The sequence below is a fragment of the Liolophura sinensis genome, chromosome 1, assembly GCF_032854445.1.
Source record: "Liolophura sinensis isolate JHLJ2023 chromosome 1, CUHK_Ljap_v2, whole genome shotgun sequence".
Lineage (NCBI taxonomy): Eukaryota > Metazoa > Mollusca > Polyplacophora > Chitonida > Chitonidae > Liolophura > Liolophura sinensis.
The window spans coordinates 53,115,093-53,132,245 of record NC_088295.1 but is presented as its reverse complement, the minus strand read 5'-3'; the positions used below and the strand labels follow the sequence as shown (position 1 = coordinate 53,132,245).

At 38.6% G+C, this 17,153-nt stretch overlaps 1 protein-coding gene across 2 annotated transcripts; it reads right to left on the bottom strand.

The window, feature by feature from the left end:
• Positions 1-423: 423 nt before the first annotated feature.
• LOC135462132 (histone-binding protein RBBP4) lies at positions 424-17,124 on the bottom strand. Of its 2 annotated transcripts, none has more exons than XM_064739502.1 (14): positions 16,834-17,124; positions 13,152-13,299; positions 10,477-10,527; positions 9,720-9,814; positions 7,534-7,707; positions 6,724-6,778; positions 6,474-6,534; positions 6,078-6,170; positions 5,510-5,577; positions 4,998-5,124; positions 3,911-4,065; positions 2,889-2,946; positions 2,406-2,516; positions 424-543 (listed from the first exon to the last, which is right to left on the bottom strand). In XM_064739502.1, exons 1-14 carry the CDS (start codon positions 16,850-16,852, stop codon positions 475-477), a joined length of 1,284 nt encoding a protein of 427 aa, XP_064595572.1. In that variant the 5' UTR covers positions 16,853-17,124; the 3' UTR covers positions 424-474. The 2 variants fall into 2 exon arrangements, with proteins under 2 accessions (XP_064595572.1, XP_064595571.1); XM_064739501.1 differs by having other exon boundaries at positions 9,720-9,844; positions 16,834-17,123.
• Between the last annotated feature and the right edge of the window lie 29 nt (positions 17,125-17,153).

Genomic DNA, 17,153 nt, shown 5'->3' with positions numbered 1-17,153 from the left:
GACTTCTGTTGTCTACAAGGTAATCACACTGTCTATAAAGAGTCATTACTGTGGAAGTTAATTAAACGTTGAGAAAGTTGGTAACAAAACTTTGCCTACAAATTTAGTACCCACAATAGAGTCAACAGAATGCAAACACTGCACAGATTTCGTGACCATTTGAACGTTACAACGAACTCAAAGATGAGTGAATGGCACAGATGAAAGTGATCATGATGTTGATAATGGTACATATATAAATTATTTATGTCTACACAATTCAAAGCATGTACACTAAGCCAAATTGTATGTTAACATGACTGAGTATAAGCTTCTCTTCTGCTATGATAAAAATTCTTTTACCAAGCCACTAGATGGTTTCTGGTGAAGCAGCTATGGTACGCTAGTATATTCCAAAAAAAAAAAAAAAAAAAAAAAAAAAAAAAAAAAAAAAAAAAAAAGACAAAAAAATTGATGACTAGGTTTACTAGTTCACTAGGATGCAGTTTGTTCCAAATCTCCAGCTGGGGTGTCGGGTTCCTCGTCATTGTAAATATTTTCTGCCTGAAAAAAGAACAAGACGTTTGTGTCAGAACAAAACATTTTGGCACCAATACACGCATTGCACTACAATTTAGACATGGTATCATAAAGGATGACAGTTAACCCCAAGACATGGTATCATAAAGGATGACAGTTAACCCCAAGACATGGTATCAAGAAGGATGACACAGTTAACCCCATGACTTGGTATCAAGAAGGATGACAGAGTTAACCCCTTGACTTGGTATCATAAAGGATGACAGTTAACCCCATGACATGGTATCAAGAAGGATGACACAGTTAACCCCTTGACTTGGTATCATAAAGGATGACAGTTAACCCCATGACATGGTATGTACATGTGAAAGAACACACTTGTTGTCATGTATATATCTGAATCTAAACACATGCACTTAATACGTGCATAACTGATAGCTTTTATATACCGGTACAAGTTATATGATTTTTTAAGTATATTTTTCAATTATGGTAATACTAATTCTTCACTCAATCCACATATTTTTTTTTCAAAAGCAAAAGCTGGTTATGTAATACAGTGCAATAATATCATGGACATGATCCTAGTTGAACTAACACAATGACATTGCTCACACAGGACTAACAGAACACTCAAGCAGGACAAACACAATGAGAATGCCCAAGGAGTAGGAATACAGTGAGAATGCCTAAACAGGACAAACACAGTGAAAAATATGCCCAACCAGGACTAACACCGTGAGATTGCTCAAGCAGGACAAATACAGTGAGAAAAATGCTCAAGCAGGACTAACACAATGAGAATGCTCGAGCAGGACTAACACAGTGAAAACGCCCAAGGAGGACAAACACAATGAGAATGCCCAAGTAGGACTAACACTGTGAGAAAAATGACCAAGCAAGACTAACACAGTGAGAATGCCCAAGCAGGACTAACACAGGGAGAATGCCCAAGCAGGACTAACACAGTGAGAATGCTCATGCAAGACTAACACAGTGAGAATGCTCAAGCAGGACAAACACAATGAGAATGCCCAAGTAGAACTAACACTTTGAGAAAAATGCCCAAGCAAGACTAACACAGTGAGAATGCTCAAGCAAGACTAACACAGTGAGAATGCCCAAGCAGGACTAACACAGTGAGAATGCTCAAGCAGGACTAACACAGTGAGAAATATGCCCAACCAGGACTAACACCGTGAGATTGCTCAAGCAGGACAAATACAGTGAGAAAAATGCTCAAGCAGGACTAACACAATGAGAATGCTCGAGCAGGACTAACACAGTGAAAACGCCCAAGGAGGACAAACACAATGAGAATGCCCAAGTAGGACTAACACTGTGAGAAAAATGACCAAGCAAGACTAACACAGTGAGAATGCCCAAGCAGGACTAACACAGGGAGAATGCCCAAGCAGGACTAACACAGTGAGAATGCTCATGCAAGACTAACACAGTGAGAATGCTCAAGCAGGACAAACACAATGAGAATGCCCAAGTAGAACTAACACTTTGAGAAAAATGCCCAAGCAAGACTAACACAGTGAGAATGCTCAAGCAAGACTAACACAGTGAGAATGCCCAAGCAGGACTAACACAGTGAGAATGCTCAAGCAGGACTAACACAGTGAGAAATATGCCCAACCAGGGCTAACACAGTGTGATTGCTCAAGCAGGACTAACACAGTGAGAATGCCCAAGTAGGACTAACACAGTGAGAATGCTCAAGCAAGACTAATACAGTGAGAATGCCCAAGCAGGACTAACACAGTGAGAATGCTCAAGCAGGACTAACACAATGAGAAATATGCCCAAGCAGGACTAACACAGTGAGAATGCTCAAGCAGGACTAACACAGTGTGAATGCCCTAGCTCCATTAACTTACCATCTGCCAAACCTGCATGATGTTATCCTCTGACACAGAACAGATCACCCATGGTTCTGTGGGGTTCCAGGAAAAGTCTGATATCTTAGCAGTGTGTCCCCCATGTATAAACTGAAAGTAGACCATACATACTGTAATTCACCAAAAGTTTATAATTTTTCAGGTGACACATTTTAATTCATCCACCTTTCTTGTGAAGTTTGATTAATTTGTGATAAGAAAAACTACTTGTTGGCATCGAATGTGCATCTGAAAGTACATTTTTACAAACCAAACTTTTAGTGACATACAGCACTTGCAGTTACATTTTTAAATAAAAGGTAATGTAAAACATATACCATCAGAATAGAAAAAATGAACACTTTCTCTAATTTCAAAAAAAAAACCCCAGAAAAAATGAAAACCCCAAAACAGTCAATAAACACTCTTACTTTTCTTCATACTTTCTTCGGCATATGTAGTTTAACTCTATTTTGTACATACCAGAAGCTCTGGAGGTCCATCTTCAGCATCCTCAGCCGATTGCTCTTCACCGATTTTACTGAAACACAGATCACGCTGAGGCTTTACAATCTACTCAGAAATTTACCAAATATAAATCTCCTTGACAATGCCCTATATGGGCTATTATTCCACAGTGACTCATGCAAAGGCATCTAATATTTGCTTGAACATTTTGATAGTAAACTGTATATCTGAAAACTGTATGGTATGATGCTCTGAACGTTATAATAGTTCCAAAGGTCATTTCCTAAACACAAATCCTGAGCTAGTGCCCACATTAGCCTCTGCTTTGAGGCACATCACAACTGAACCAATGACAACACTGGTATACTATGGCACAGCCGCTCTGCAGAAACTACTACAACCCCAAACCTCAACTTCAAACCAATGAAGAGGTCAAAGGTTGTCAGGCTCTCCACACACTAAACCGGTCTTGGGGAACAGCTTGTGAGTTTATGCAGTCTTGCTTTGGCTTGTAGTTTTTAAGACCTACTCTAGTTTATTTTTCTCACAGGGTTAGACATCTAATTAAAAACATACTCATATCTTTACTTTTCCAAAAGGCTGGTAAAGAAATGTAATACTTTACTTTCAACACTACTAATATCTGTCCTAAATTTAAGAAGAATTAGGGTACACGTGACCTCACTAGTCAAGGGCTAGGGAACTTATTGCAGAAGTTATTTACAATGTTCTGTTGGGCCTGTAGTTGAATGTTCTGGAGACAATACAACCACCAATCAGATGTCAGGAACTGAACAGTAAATCACGAAAAATGGCCAGAGTTGGAGAAATATGAGGAATTAATTAAGCAAAGGTCCATTTCCTTCAGTAATCTACTGTCCTACTCAAGGATGACTCAAATTTCACAAACACAAAAGAGCCCATTCTCAAGTGTATTATGTGAAGTAAAAGAGGGACAGACAGACAGAAACTGGATGACACTTCCTCTTTATAAGCACTTACATGTACTAAGAGATTTGGCCAACTTTGTGTCTTACCTCAGGTCCCACACGTGCAGCCGTCTGTCTGTGCCACTAGAGGCCAGGATAGTCTCGTTATGGGGAGACCACTGAACTTGAAATATTTCGTCTTTATGTGATTCAAAGGAATGGAGTTTTAATTTCAGGTTTCGTAGATCCCAGAGCGCAACTGTCTGAAACAAGTTATGTGAAACAACTATGAAATATGGAACATCTATTTGATTGGCATTTCACGGTGTACTCAAAAATATTTCACTTATACGATGGTAGCCATCGTAATGGTGTGAGGAAAACAGACACAGTGTGCGATTTATTTATTTATTTGATTGGTGTTTTACGCTGTACTCAAGAATATTTCACTTATACGTCAACAGCCAGCATAATGGTGGGAGGAAACCGGGCAGAGGCCAGGGGAAACCCTCGGCCTTCCGCGGGTTGCTGGCCGACCTTTCTACTTGTGGCCAGACAGATAGCCTGCATGATGTTGGTCAAAGCAACCACACTTGTGAGAAGCTGTACATGTACAGTACATGTATTTGGATATGATTTACCTAAATGTTTGTCCAAAAATCTGAGGATGGCCAATTCGCCTGGGTCTACATTTGACAGACCTACTCCATGACATGACCTGCACACACTATGCAATATGTGCTTAAAATAGGGTAACATTTGTTTACTGAGTTTGCTGAGGTATGTCATCAATCTGAGAAAGCTCAGCATACGTGGTTAACATGTATACACCAGGTAGCAAATGATCTGGAAGTGGAAAGCAATGGAAACCACGGACAGGACCTGTTACACTGAGAGACCAGCTCTAACAACTCTAAACAAGTATTCACTATCTACCAGCCCCGATTCTATGCTTAACAAGTAATAACTCTCGAAATAATGCATCTGGCACAATCAAATACTTCTTGGACCACATCAAAAGGTCTCTGTCATGCCCACAAAGTTTCATGGAAATTCAATCAAAACTGTAGGGGGATATCATGCGTTGACAAGGTAATGATTACAGACAGATTAAGGGTAGAGGAAACTGCCTGACTTGGTGTGATATCAATAATACCTTTTGATTTTCCGCTGCATCTGATAAGACCATACTTACTTTGTCCGCAGAGCCTGTGGCCAGAATAAATTCACTATAGGGGTTAAAGGAAAGGCAATTGACTTCTGCTGTGTGAGCATCCACAGTATGGCTTGGTTTGTTTGTGTTGGCCGATCTTGTGTCCCAGCTACAATGATAAGTTTGATGCAAGTGAATAACATTTTAGAGCTTCTTCACTGATCTCCATAGCAACACAGCTGAAGAACACATAAACCAGTACACTGCAGTACACTCCGAAATTACCCTTTACATAATGACAAAGCAATCATTGAGTGCAACTAGTAGGGTGATACCTGTTCAATTAATTTATTTGACTGGTGTTTTGGGTACTCAAGAATATTTTCACTTGTAAATTGGGAAGAGCCTGGTGGAAACTCATGATTCAACCATAGGATTCTGGTAGACAGACACCTGTTAAACACATAAATGTTGCCATGGCAGTTAACTAAGCATACAAATGCTTTACGAAACCAGGCCGCTATCTAGATCTGTGTTCAGCAATTTATACTTACATCATAAGTTTCTGGTCATCTGCCACAGATCCAAACAAACTAACATGCAGAAGGTGCCAAGCCACATCCTGAAGAAGTGAAAAACCCATAAGAGAAAACTGAACATTTTTTTCCATTTTCATGTCATTCAGCAAATTTTTTTGCATTCATACTCAGCAGCTGGAGTAAAACTACCTGTGTAAAGATCTGTCACCAAATGGATTCACCACAGACTACCAATAGCTTATTAAATATATATTTATTTGATTGAGGTTTTTACACTATGCTCATTACTTCACTTATACGATAGCGGCCAGCATTATGGAGGGACCTGGGATCAATCTACCCACAAACAACCAGAGAAGAAGCCAACATGAGCTGGACTTGAACTCACAGAGACTCCCGAGTCACTGACCTGCTGAACTAGCACGCTGACCATTAGGATACATAAGGTAAGAAATTTATTATTCCATTAAGTCCAGAACTCTCCTTGGAAAAACTGAAGGTTACTTTAAATGGCATGTTTAAAAACACACTAACTTTGTAGGCATACATCACAAACAAAAATACTTGTATAATGAATGCTTACCTCCACAACTGATGTATGTCCTGTAAAAATTGTATCTGCCTCAATTACTCGTGCTTCTTTTGGAGTTGATGTAATATCCCATAAACATATAGTCTACAAGATAAAAATGTCAAAGCTTTAAAACAGTACAACAGGTGTTGCATTCCTTCAAACATCCAAACTTACGGAAATAGTTCATAATTTATTCCTTACATAAAGATAGCAAAAAAAGCATACAGAATGTTCGCTTTATAATGTCTGATTGGCATAAGAGGCTTTAATTTTTCTGTTTATTCAGTATGTTCATTCAGTGTAACAAAACTCAATGACCATGGCTGCATCCCAGCAGGGCCCTGTTAAGATCATTCGCAACTATATAAAGGGGGGGAAAAAAAAACAACAAAACTGTTGACGTACATGATCATCAGAAGCACTTAGAAGATGTCCATTCAGATTTGGATTCCAGGACAACCCATATCTACAACACAAATACAATATTAAAACATTTAACATAATCATATTCACAGTTAGGGCGGGATATCTGGAAATCTCACTTTGTTGCATCACCACAGTCAATATCACAAAAAGCAAAAAGCGATATTCAAGCAATATTTTGCAGTAAATATACGAGTAAAAGACATCTATGAATGATCAGTGAAGAACCTACCCTTCCTTTTGATGTCCCTTCAATCGCAGTTCTGGGTTACACTCACCACTGGGATCTGCAAAGATACAGAAACCACTGTGTAAGTTGTGTAAGATGAAGTGTATGCTCAACAGCAAAAGCTGGGTAACACAGAAAATATTCCAAAAGGAAGAAACTAGTTCTATCCCAAGGAATAACCACGTCATGTAAATACTCCACTGTTCCTCCATGAAGCTAGAAATCGTACAGTGCATTAGGAGCTCTAACTATACACAAAAATCCATTTAAAAGGGTAAAAGGGTCTGCTTTATGGACCTGGCTTGGCAGATGTTAATGTTTGGTTTCAATGGGTGCTAGAGTTCACATGTACTGCATAGGCATATATGTATGTCTAGTCTGGATGGGTGCTCGAGTTTGCACGTACTGCATGGGCATATATGTATGTCTAGTCTGGATTGGTGCTGGAGTTTACAGGTACTGCATGGGCATTTATGTATGTCTAGTCTGGATTGGTGCTGGAGTTCACAGGTACTATATGGGCATTTATGTATGTCTAGTCTGGATGGGTGCTAAGTTCACATGTACTGTATGGGCATTTGTGTATGTCTAGTCTGGATGAGCGCTCGAGTTCACATGTACTGTATGGACATTTGTCTGGATGGGTGGTTATTTCTTTCACTACAAGAGAGCTGTTGACCACTCTTGGCAACTTAAGCAGGCTGAATTCTTGATTTAAAGGCTTGATTCCTGTGCCAGGAGTGAAGAGATGTTTTGAATAACTGGTCTGAAGCGGTGTTTTGTGTACCTGGTTTGGAGGGGTGTTGTGCATACCTGGTTTGGAGGGGTGTTTTGTGTAGTCAAACACAAGCACATCACTTGACGGGGTCTTTGTGGCAATGACACAGGGATTCTGGGGCATATATCGAGCACGGTTTACTTCTCCTTCATGGTTTATTTTGATCTCAATCTCTATCTTTCCGCTAACCGAACCAAATCCCCCGAATTCTGAAAACCAAGAAAATGTTCAACTTTTTACAGAGCTAAATAACAGACAATTATATATACATGATTAATTGAGTGGTGTTTGGACACCTTTCTGAAAACTATTTGATCTATATATAGGCTATACCAAAATAACAAAGATTAAAGAAAAGAAGCTTAGATGGCTGAATAGCTACGTGTCTCTGGACACCAAAAACACAGACAATGAACTACATTTCTGACAAATGAGGAATTGTGCATGGCCACTGATGAACTGGGATACCAATGTTTGCAGCTCCATCAAAAAGTCAAAAAGCTTCTAAGCACCGTACTTCACTGACACCATTCTTCCAATTCTGAGCCTTCAGTACTTCATTGTTTCAGCTTAAAATACAATAAAATGGAAATATTAAAAAACTGTGCATACCTGATACAACTCCAGTCAAATGCAGTATATCCTGGCATCTTCAATGCCTAACTACTTATCACTCACCTCATCCTTAGTGTACAGTCAGTACCATAGGTACAGCTATAAGGATCAGCTGGAGCAGGTTTTTACTGTGACTTTCTCATTTGTTTGTAGTCATCAGCAAAGCCACCATAAGAATTACCCTCTCTGGCATGAATGATGTGATAAAATAACAGTTACCTGTCAGGCCTCAATTAAGCCGTCTCTTACTGGCTAAAAGCAAGCGAAAAATTACATACAGAAAGCCAACATTGACAAGAATGTCTTTCGTATTTGCATCACGAAAGACAATTAATAAAAGAATTACTTTGAGAATAAAAAGTATTCATCAAAGTTTTCAAAGCAAAACCCAAATTAAAGCTGTTATGTTCTGAACAGCGATACCCAATACAAATTTTTGGTATATTAGGCCATGGCTTTGGACTTATATTCCTGATAGCACAGGGATATTGGGGAATAGTGTCGGAATTGTTGCGAATTAACCATGATTTATTGCGAACAGGATGTAAACATGCAGCACATGTATAGTGATACACAGTTACCTCCAAAGTCTATGCTAAATGCACAGGCTTACATTTCTATTTCTGAAGTAGGGTGGTATCATTTGAACATTTCTGGCGAGAAAACTATTGACCGTAGCTCAAATCCATTGCTGAAAGGGCATGTGTTGAGCTGCAATTTGGTGTAAGTTTCACATTTCTAGCTCCCATAGTTCTGGAGTTACAAGTCATTGAAATTATGTAACTGACAAAAAGTCCTTATGACCTTATCTCAAACCTTACAAAGATAGACAAAATCCAAAAGAAGATTCGGAATCTGCATTGCCAAATACACCAGAATACGTGAAAACAATAAAAAAATTGGACACTTTCCCAAGCTTTCGATGAATGTCCAAAATTTTTTCAAACTCGATCTGACTGGGATCACTCTACAAGTACATCAAATCTCAAAAACACTGGTATATGCTTATTTTGTAAGACTTAGAGAAAATAAGCATACCACTGTGATAAGACAAATGTGGCTCGCTGCTTTAATGAATAACATGAAGAGGCCATTTCACACATACACACGCACAAACACACACACACTCACTCCCTGGACCTGAAAATGATTTTTCACAAAGAGCAAACATTTTGGAACAATGCTGTTCCTGTGGTCACTGGAATGTATACATACAAAACACTGCACAGACACAGAGTATTACTATGGAGCCCATGTTTCAGACAAAGATGAAAGATCATATCTCAACAGAACTAAGAAAACAATTCTACAGTCCCTTGGTCATAGATAAATTTACAAACAGGACGGCCTGGAAATACATGTCCATTCCAGTGCAACTGTCGACTAACTTCAGCTTATAAGCAACCACATGCAAGGCCTGCTGTTCACATCCAACTGTATATAATTAACTGTCAAGAAATAAGCATGAGGATTGGAATCCTTCTTGATACTTTTTGGTTTTAACCAAACCCATCACTACCACCAAGTCCACATGTCAATATTTTGGAATAATTACTGACCTAAATCCACAGGTATAACGTTTAAATGGAAGACAGCATGAACTCACCTCCTTTTTCGCTGTCATAATGTGAGGCATCAAATTGGGCATTGTCATTAGGTAACTGAACGGACGCAATAAGCAGATGGTTCTGCTCATCCGACCTGTATGGATTTTGGGATAAAGAAGCAGACCTGCATGCGCTAAATGTCACAATTCTAAACTCAGTTCATCAAAACAAACAAACAAACAAACTATTCCACATTAAATTCAAATGAAACATTATACCAAAATGTACAATATGAAATGAAACGTGTAAAAACGGATCATCTGTAGCCTTACAAGTTTCTCTCAAAGTGTACAAGATTTAACAGCTAGTTAGCACAGTCGAAACGGGTGCTCAACTAAAGAATGAATGAATGATTATGGCTTAACGCCACATCGGCAATATTTCAGCCATATTGTGGCGAGACTTAGCTAAAAAGGTACAACCAGTAAAAAAACAGTTAAGAATATTCATGTATACAAGCCTTAAAGGAAACATTTTTATCCCGTGTGTATCTCATAAACATACTGCATTATGGGAAATTGCCAACGGAGTAAAATATGGGTTTCTAGAGTTTTCAAGTTTCAAGAGTGCTAGGTAGAATGACTGGTAGACATAAACACATGAAAACAGCCACACCTGAACACAAGTCTCCTTATACTTATGTAGCACAGCTAGAACAAGATCAGCAATCCAAGATGCTGACATGTTATCAGTGGGTGCTTGACAGCCTGTTAGATCTGGCTGAGAAACAGAAATACACACATTTAAGCATCTTACGTGTGGGTCCCTAAAATGAGTCTGTGAAGAGAGTAATCTTTTCCCTCAGGCCTGAAACAAAAAAGGTGTACAATGAAGACCGTGTTTAGTTCAAATACGTCCAGTCATGAAATGCAGCATTTATTATTATTTGCGTATCTGCACAGATCTCCATGTGAGATCTTCAGAAAATATGAACAATCAAAGCACTGAGGTTTAATGTTGTACTCTCAGTCAAATTCAGCTTTTTACTTTGAACACTCTCTTAATAGACTAATTTGGGCTAATGTCTTACATATCGTACCTCCTCAATAATTACAGACACTCGCTAATTGAGGCACACTGGAAGTAAGCAGGTAGATCACAGAAGTCTCCCGTTAAGGGCTCACAGTGGGTGATATTCACATGTGAGCTCGCCCTGCTGGAGTATAGGCCTACTCTAGACTATAAAGCTCGGCTTTCCTATCAGCTTGTCCACAGCACTCACAATGTCATGTTACAGTACACACACTTGTTTAAAAACCAATAGAAGACAAAAATATTGATAACGGAACATCAGCATAGTGAAAATACCTCTTTGCCATTTCCCTACCCAAAACTCTCACTATGTCATTGTCCCGGCTATGTTTTACAAACTATGCTATCCTATATTTAAGTCGCTGGTTGTGTGGCATCAGTTACAGGGGAACGTGCAACACCCTACCGCATTAGCTATTATATCCGCAGGGTTGTCTTGAATCCACTGATCGCTTGTCTTCCTCCCCACTCATGTTTAGGTCCATATACGAATGGAACATGGATGACTGGTGTTTGATCACTGAATTAACAATGCTGCCTTACAAATGTGGATACAACGCCTGTAGCACGCTTGTCTGACTTGTAGTAGAATTCCTATTTATTACTCATCACTTGTCTACCTTGGCAGGAACATGACAAATCTAACAGCTCAACCTCAATGAGGAGGGGGAGAGTAAGGGTTTCTCCCTTTTTAGATTAATTTTAAAAAGATAGTTCGTTACATATTACCACAGATATTTCGAGAAAAAGTTAGTAGTGCATGTACATTCATGTATCTATGTCATTCAATCAGCTAAACCGGGTTTAACATATTTATTATGTATCAGACTTTGACAGAATATTGACCTCTGAGTATATTTGTGTTGCATCACTAATTTGACAGAAAGTATACAAACAATGTATACCCAGAAAACAAAGCTCAAGTGGTTAGATTTCCCAGTTCCCGGACGAGAATACAAACCATGTAGATTTTATTTGGCACCTACAGGTCTGGGACAGTCATTTCCAGATGCAAGACCACACAAATATATTCTGTGTCCTAATAAATGTCTAGGGTAAAGAGAAGAATTGCCAAATTCTCATGCACTGCAGTCCATTCTGGACTCACTGATTGATGTTATAGGGACATGTTTTTTTTAATTTTACATCTTGACATTCATCAAAACACTTAGTCCATCCCTGCCTCTGACAAACACTCAATGGAAAAAAAGTGAAAAAAAGCGGCAGTGAGTTTCTTGCCAAGCTGGTCAGACTCGCTGAGACGTGGCAGGGGTGTGGACAGCTTGTCACTGATCTACTACTGGTAATCCCTTACTTCCCACAGAGTGTTTACTACTTTAGACAAGAGCCCTCGCAGGGCATTATGGTATACACTTTCTGAAAATGTGTCTGTAATTATTGAGAAGGTATGGTAGTATCCTTTGCACATTCTGACTAAAGGAATACAAAAATTTTTTGAGCATTTCAAGCTAAATTTATCATGCACAATTTTAATTGGGCATCTTTAAAGGAAAGGGTATTAAAATGTGTTTGTACATGTATTTGAAAAACTATTTCAATTACATGAAGGCATTCCTTACAATGAAATTGGAGTGCTTGTAATAAACCAGTGTATCTTGACAACTAAATGACAAACTACTTACACAAAATATATCATTCGCTATAGGCAGCATGTTGTTTACTCAACCACTGTCCATTAGTGGATAAAATTTTTAAATCACCGATCTCATGATAACGAGCATGAACTAATCGCTCGTTTTTCTCAGGAACAGTGACACTGTAAATACTGTATTTCATCTAAAGTAACACATTCTGCTTGATTCAGCCAATTCAAAGTTTTGAGTTTAATAACTTTCTCATCAGAAAAACTTAAGTCTTGAGCAAAAGTATCATTTTAATGCCTTTATACACTTCTAGAGTCTTATCTAGGGTCAATTTTTTTATTGAACATGTTTATGATCCCAAACTGTTGGCCACCATAAGTGTAAGGAAACTAATGAGTAAATCAAACAAAACTTTGATGGTTTCTCCATAAAAAGTTAAGTTTTCACACAAATTTCTTTCACTTAAAGACTTAAATCGCAGAATACTTCAACCATCCTCAAATCAGTGCATGTTATTCCTAAACAAAGAACAAGTATGTAAAATTGTATGCCTGGACTACTCCATTTGGCTTACATGTAGAGAGAATGCTTGGTGTGCCACTGAATAGATATATGTGTAGTGCGAGTTGATTTTACAGATGTACACACTTTTGACAATTCGGTTTGCAAAAGAAACATCAGCCTAACCCTTATGAATTTCGACAACTATGCCCAGTTGTGTGTATTGCTACATACAACTGTCTGTTTTCGGGTGAGAATCTATCTGCAATTTTCCAATTGACAGGATGGTCTTACCTGGTAACATCAGGGAGCCATTGGGCAGTAAGACTGGGCCACTCCAATGCATGTGTCATAACCAGATCATAGAGAAACGGGGTGTTCTTCTTCCATATCTTGTACTCTTCATTGATTACCCTCTCCTCCACAGCATCATCAAATCCTTCTACAAAGTTTCAACACAAATTAACCACAATGGCTTACACTTTCACCCAACATTGGAACGTTTTCGTTTTTACAGCTTTAAAAACTATTTTTTATCTTATCTTATGCAGAGTCTTATCTCTGCACTGCAGACCATTTTGGACTCACTGATTGATGTTATACTTTGCCTTGGTTGAATATTCATCTATGTCAAAACAGGACAAACTTATAAGTATAAACTGTTGTAAATTTTTGGTGTCCAGTGATCTTTATAATATTGCTTGTATGTTTCACAGTACAGGGACTTTAATCAGGGGCCACATTCTTGAAACTTTGTACAATATTTTGTCATGTCTTAAACCGCCAATCCTGGCTTCAGGCACCATATTATGAGGCAAGGCTAATTATGACAAAAATGTTGTACATGTACAACTTGCAATTTGTGAATCTTGCCCTTGATTTTCTCATATATTATATGTTATGCCTGATAACATTTTCCTAGATTGCTGAAAATAAATCTCCACGTATAGATGGCCCCTGAAAAAATTATTTGGTCCCTGGAAATTTTATGTCTAGGGTCCAATGGCTCCCAGGTCAAAAAAAAAAAAAAATTTCAAGCCCTGCACGTACTGTAAAAGTGTCAAATCAGCAGAATTATAAGAAATTCCAATTAGATCAGAATTAAGAAGTTTATTCAGTTGAGAAAAAAAGTAAGGCAAGAAATCTCTTGAAGTAAAAAATACCATTATTAACACGACTTTGTCAAATAAACAACCCCAATGTTGAAGAAAGCCTGCTGTGACTGCCTCTCAAATTGGGCAAAAAATAAATACTGAGAAAAGTGGGAGGATAAAGCTAAACAAAATGCCTCTTTCTCATGGAAAATAAAGCAGTGCACATACCCTGATTTAAGTAGCTTTTAGCTTTCACTTTAAGAAAGGCAATCATCAAAATTTAGTATTTTCAAGCTGGTTAATCGATTTCACGATGTAAAGACACTGTGTAAATTCGTTTCATTCTCTTCTTACTTGTACTTTAAAAAATCAGAATCAGAGCATGTATTTTTTCTCACAGGAGATCTCCAGTGCTTTTATTTATTTATTTATTTGATTGGTGTTTCACACCATACTCAAGAATATTTCACTTATACCAAGGCAGCCAGCATTATGGTGGGTGGAAACCAGGCAGAGCCCGGGGAAACCCACGGCCACCCGCAGGTTGCTGCATACCTTCCCTCGCACGGCCGGAGAGGAAGCCAGTATGAGCTGGACTTGAACTCACAGCGACCGCATCGGTGAGAGGCTCCTCCAGTGCTTTTATCTTCACACTAAATTTTCCACCACAATGTTTTTTGCTATGTTGGTCTAATCACTTAAGTAAAAACAGTTTTATACCAAATATTTTGACAGACAACAGAGTTGCATTCTAAAAATCCTTTAACAGCGTGTACAGCATAGCTGCTGAGCGATATGATGACCAATTTTCGCTTGCATACCGGCCACTGTAGATGACACAAAAACGCCGCCATTTGATCTACTTCCTGACAAATTGGACATCCATGGAATGATGGTAGTATCTTGGGAGAATTTGTACGCAAGATGTGAACTGACCCGATAGGTGACTGGCTGTCCATACTCCTAGTGGCTTTGTAGGCCAGTGGCTCTCGATAATTAGTGTCACAGCCTGCTTTCTCAAACAAGCAATCAAAAACTTTTTGCATACCGAGAGTCAAATTCTGGACTTTCAGTTTTCTTTTGTTTTGCTTCATTTTGGGATAAATCACGTCCTTCGGTGTGTGTTTGAAGTAGCTAGGCCTAATCCAATTAAAATCACAACAATGGAGTCCTCTGTAATCAAAAGGTATTTTCAGTAATATCTAATCTATATTTTCTTAATCTGTGGCTTTTAAGGCTATGTGTGTAACTTTCTGGTATCCTGGGATAGGTTGCTGCAGTCGCAAGCCATACATGGGTATGGAATAATCTCTAAATTAGTTGTTAAAGTGTAGCGTAGCTATTGTCACCTGTGTGTTGTTGTATGTGTTGTACACATGCCTGCAGGTGATGTAAGGCTGTGACGTCACACGGTCTTCCGTTTTCGATGTTTTAAATAATTGGAATCTATTCAACAGACTTTAAACTATCTATATGCAGTTTGACAGTCCCAGTTCTGGTGATCTACCTTGCAAGTTCTAGTCTTTAAAATTCCATACTTTGAGGTGATGTTGAACAGGAAGCTGCAGTCATCACAGCTCAATTAAATTAAACATTAAGTTTTATATTGAACAATTTCTGATATTTGTCTTCCTCAATGTTTAATAATTTAAGTCAAAAATCTAGTTGTTCCATTCCACTTTGCGGAATAAAGTAGACCTTTAAATTTACTCTTAAAACATAATACCACAAGCCTATTTCTGTTGTGGGCTTCATAGATTAGGGCCTTTATTACCACTCCTGCAAGTATAAATCCCCCCACCCCCACTCCCGAGTCAAAATGTTGTAGAAATCCAGAGAAATATTGCCATATAGCCCATCACAATAACTTTGTGCAGTCATGTCGAGTTGGGGTACTAAAATTTCAGAACCATAAACCAGAAGATATGGAATTCAACCTACCAGGCAGGACCACGCAGCCAGTGTTAAATGACAAATTTCACAATGGTTTCATCAATCATGGTGGTAGAATAGATTCAACAATTTGCCAAGTCAGTTGAGTGAGAAAATTCAAAAACAAAAAAGGTCAAGACTTGTGCAACTGTCTCATTATCAATGTTTTCTGCCCGTGACCTAACATACAATCCAGATGTTGGATGCACCCGCTGTGTCGTGTGTGCACATTGCTAATTTGAAAAAGAAAGTCAACACTTGATCCTATATTCTTCACATAACTCATATGAAATGCAATTTAAACGTGTATGAGTGACTGAAAGGATCGTTTTCTCCTCAATCCGGTCAATAACCAACGAATGCTGCTGTTTTAGATTTAATGGTCGACCTTTGTTCCACGAAATGCTTATGCAGTGGACTGACTGAATTTTTTTATCCAATGATTAAACGTTGAGGCAGAAAAATATCAGTCAGAAATTGCTGAAAATTGACCTCAGCGTTTAATTTAACTGAACGACAGTCATCGACTATCGTTATCACCATTTCACTTGCATATAGGCCAACTCAATAGTTTTGTTACTCACAAGTAAAACACGCTTAACCAGGAAGGCCCACATTGAATGGTTGAAATTTTGACACCAAAGTCTAATATAGCTAAACATCCTGCATTTTCATTACTATTACCACTATGTTAATGTCACTCAGACACTGGGACACATGCACAGGAAAACATGAAGGTGAATCTGCTACTACTCGGCTTTGTTACTTGTGAGTGTGAACTGGAGTCGTCAGCTCTTCAGCAAATCTAAACTTTATTGTTCTCACTTTTTTTTTTACCTACCCAAACTTCTCTCTAGCTGCAACTGATTACACCCGCAATACCCGCCATACTAAATGAATGCGTCATTAAAACTGGCTGGGAAATAAAATATAGTAATGGATTAGTTTACCTCCGTCTTTCTCTGTCATCTTGTCCACCGGCGAGAACAAAAATGAGCTTCAGCTTTCTGCAGTAATGGAGGGAAATACGAGCACATGCGCACTTCGACAACTCCCGCCAATTTATCCCGACATGCGTAGAAGCCGTTTCTTGCCTGGATGTTCGCTGATGTCGTGTATTTTGATAACTATATTAAATGTTAGGGTGTGTGAATGTCTAGAAAATTTTATGAGTTTACTACGACTGTTTAATATGTTCTATGCTGAAATATGAACTGGTGTCCTGACAACTCTAAGCCGACCTAGCATCGACAGTCCCACACACACTCAG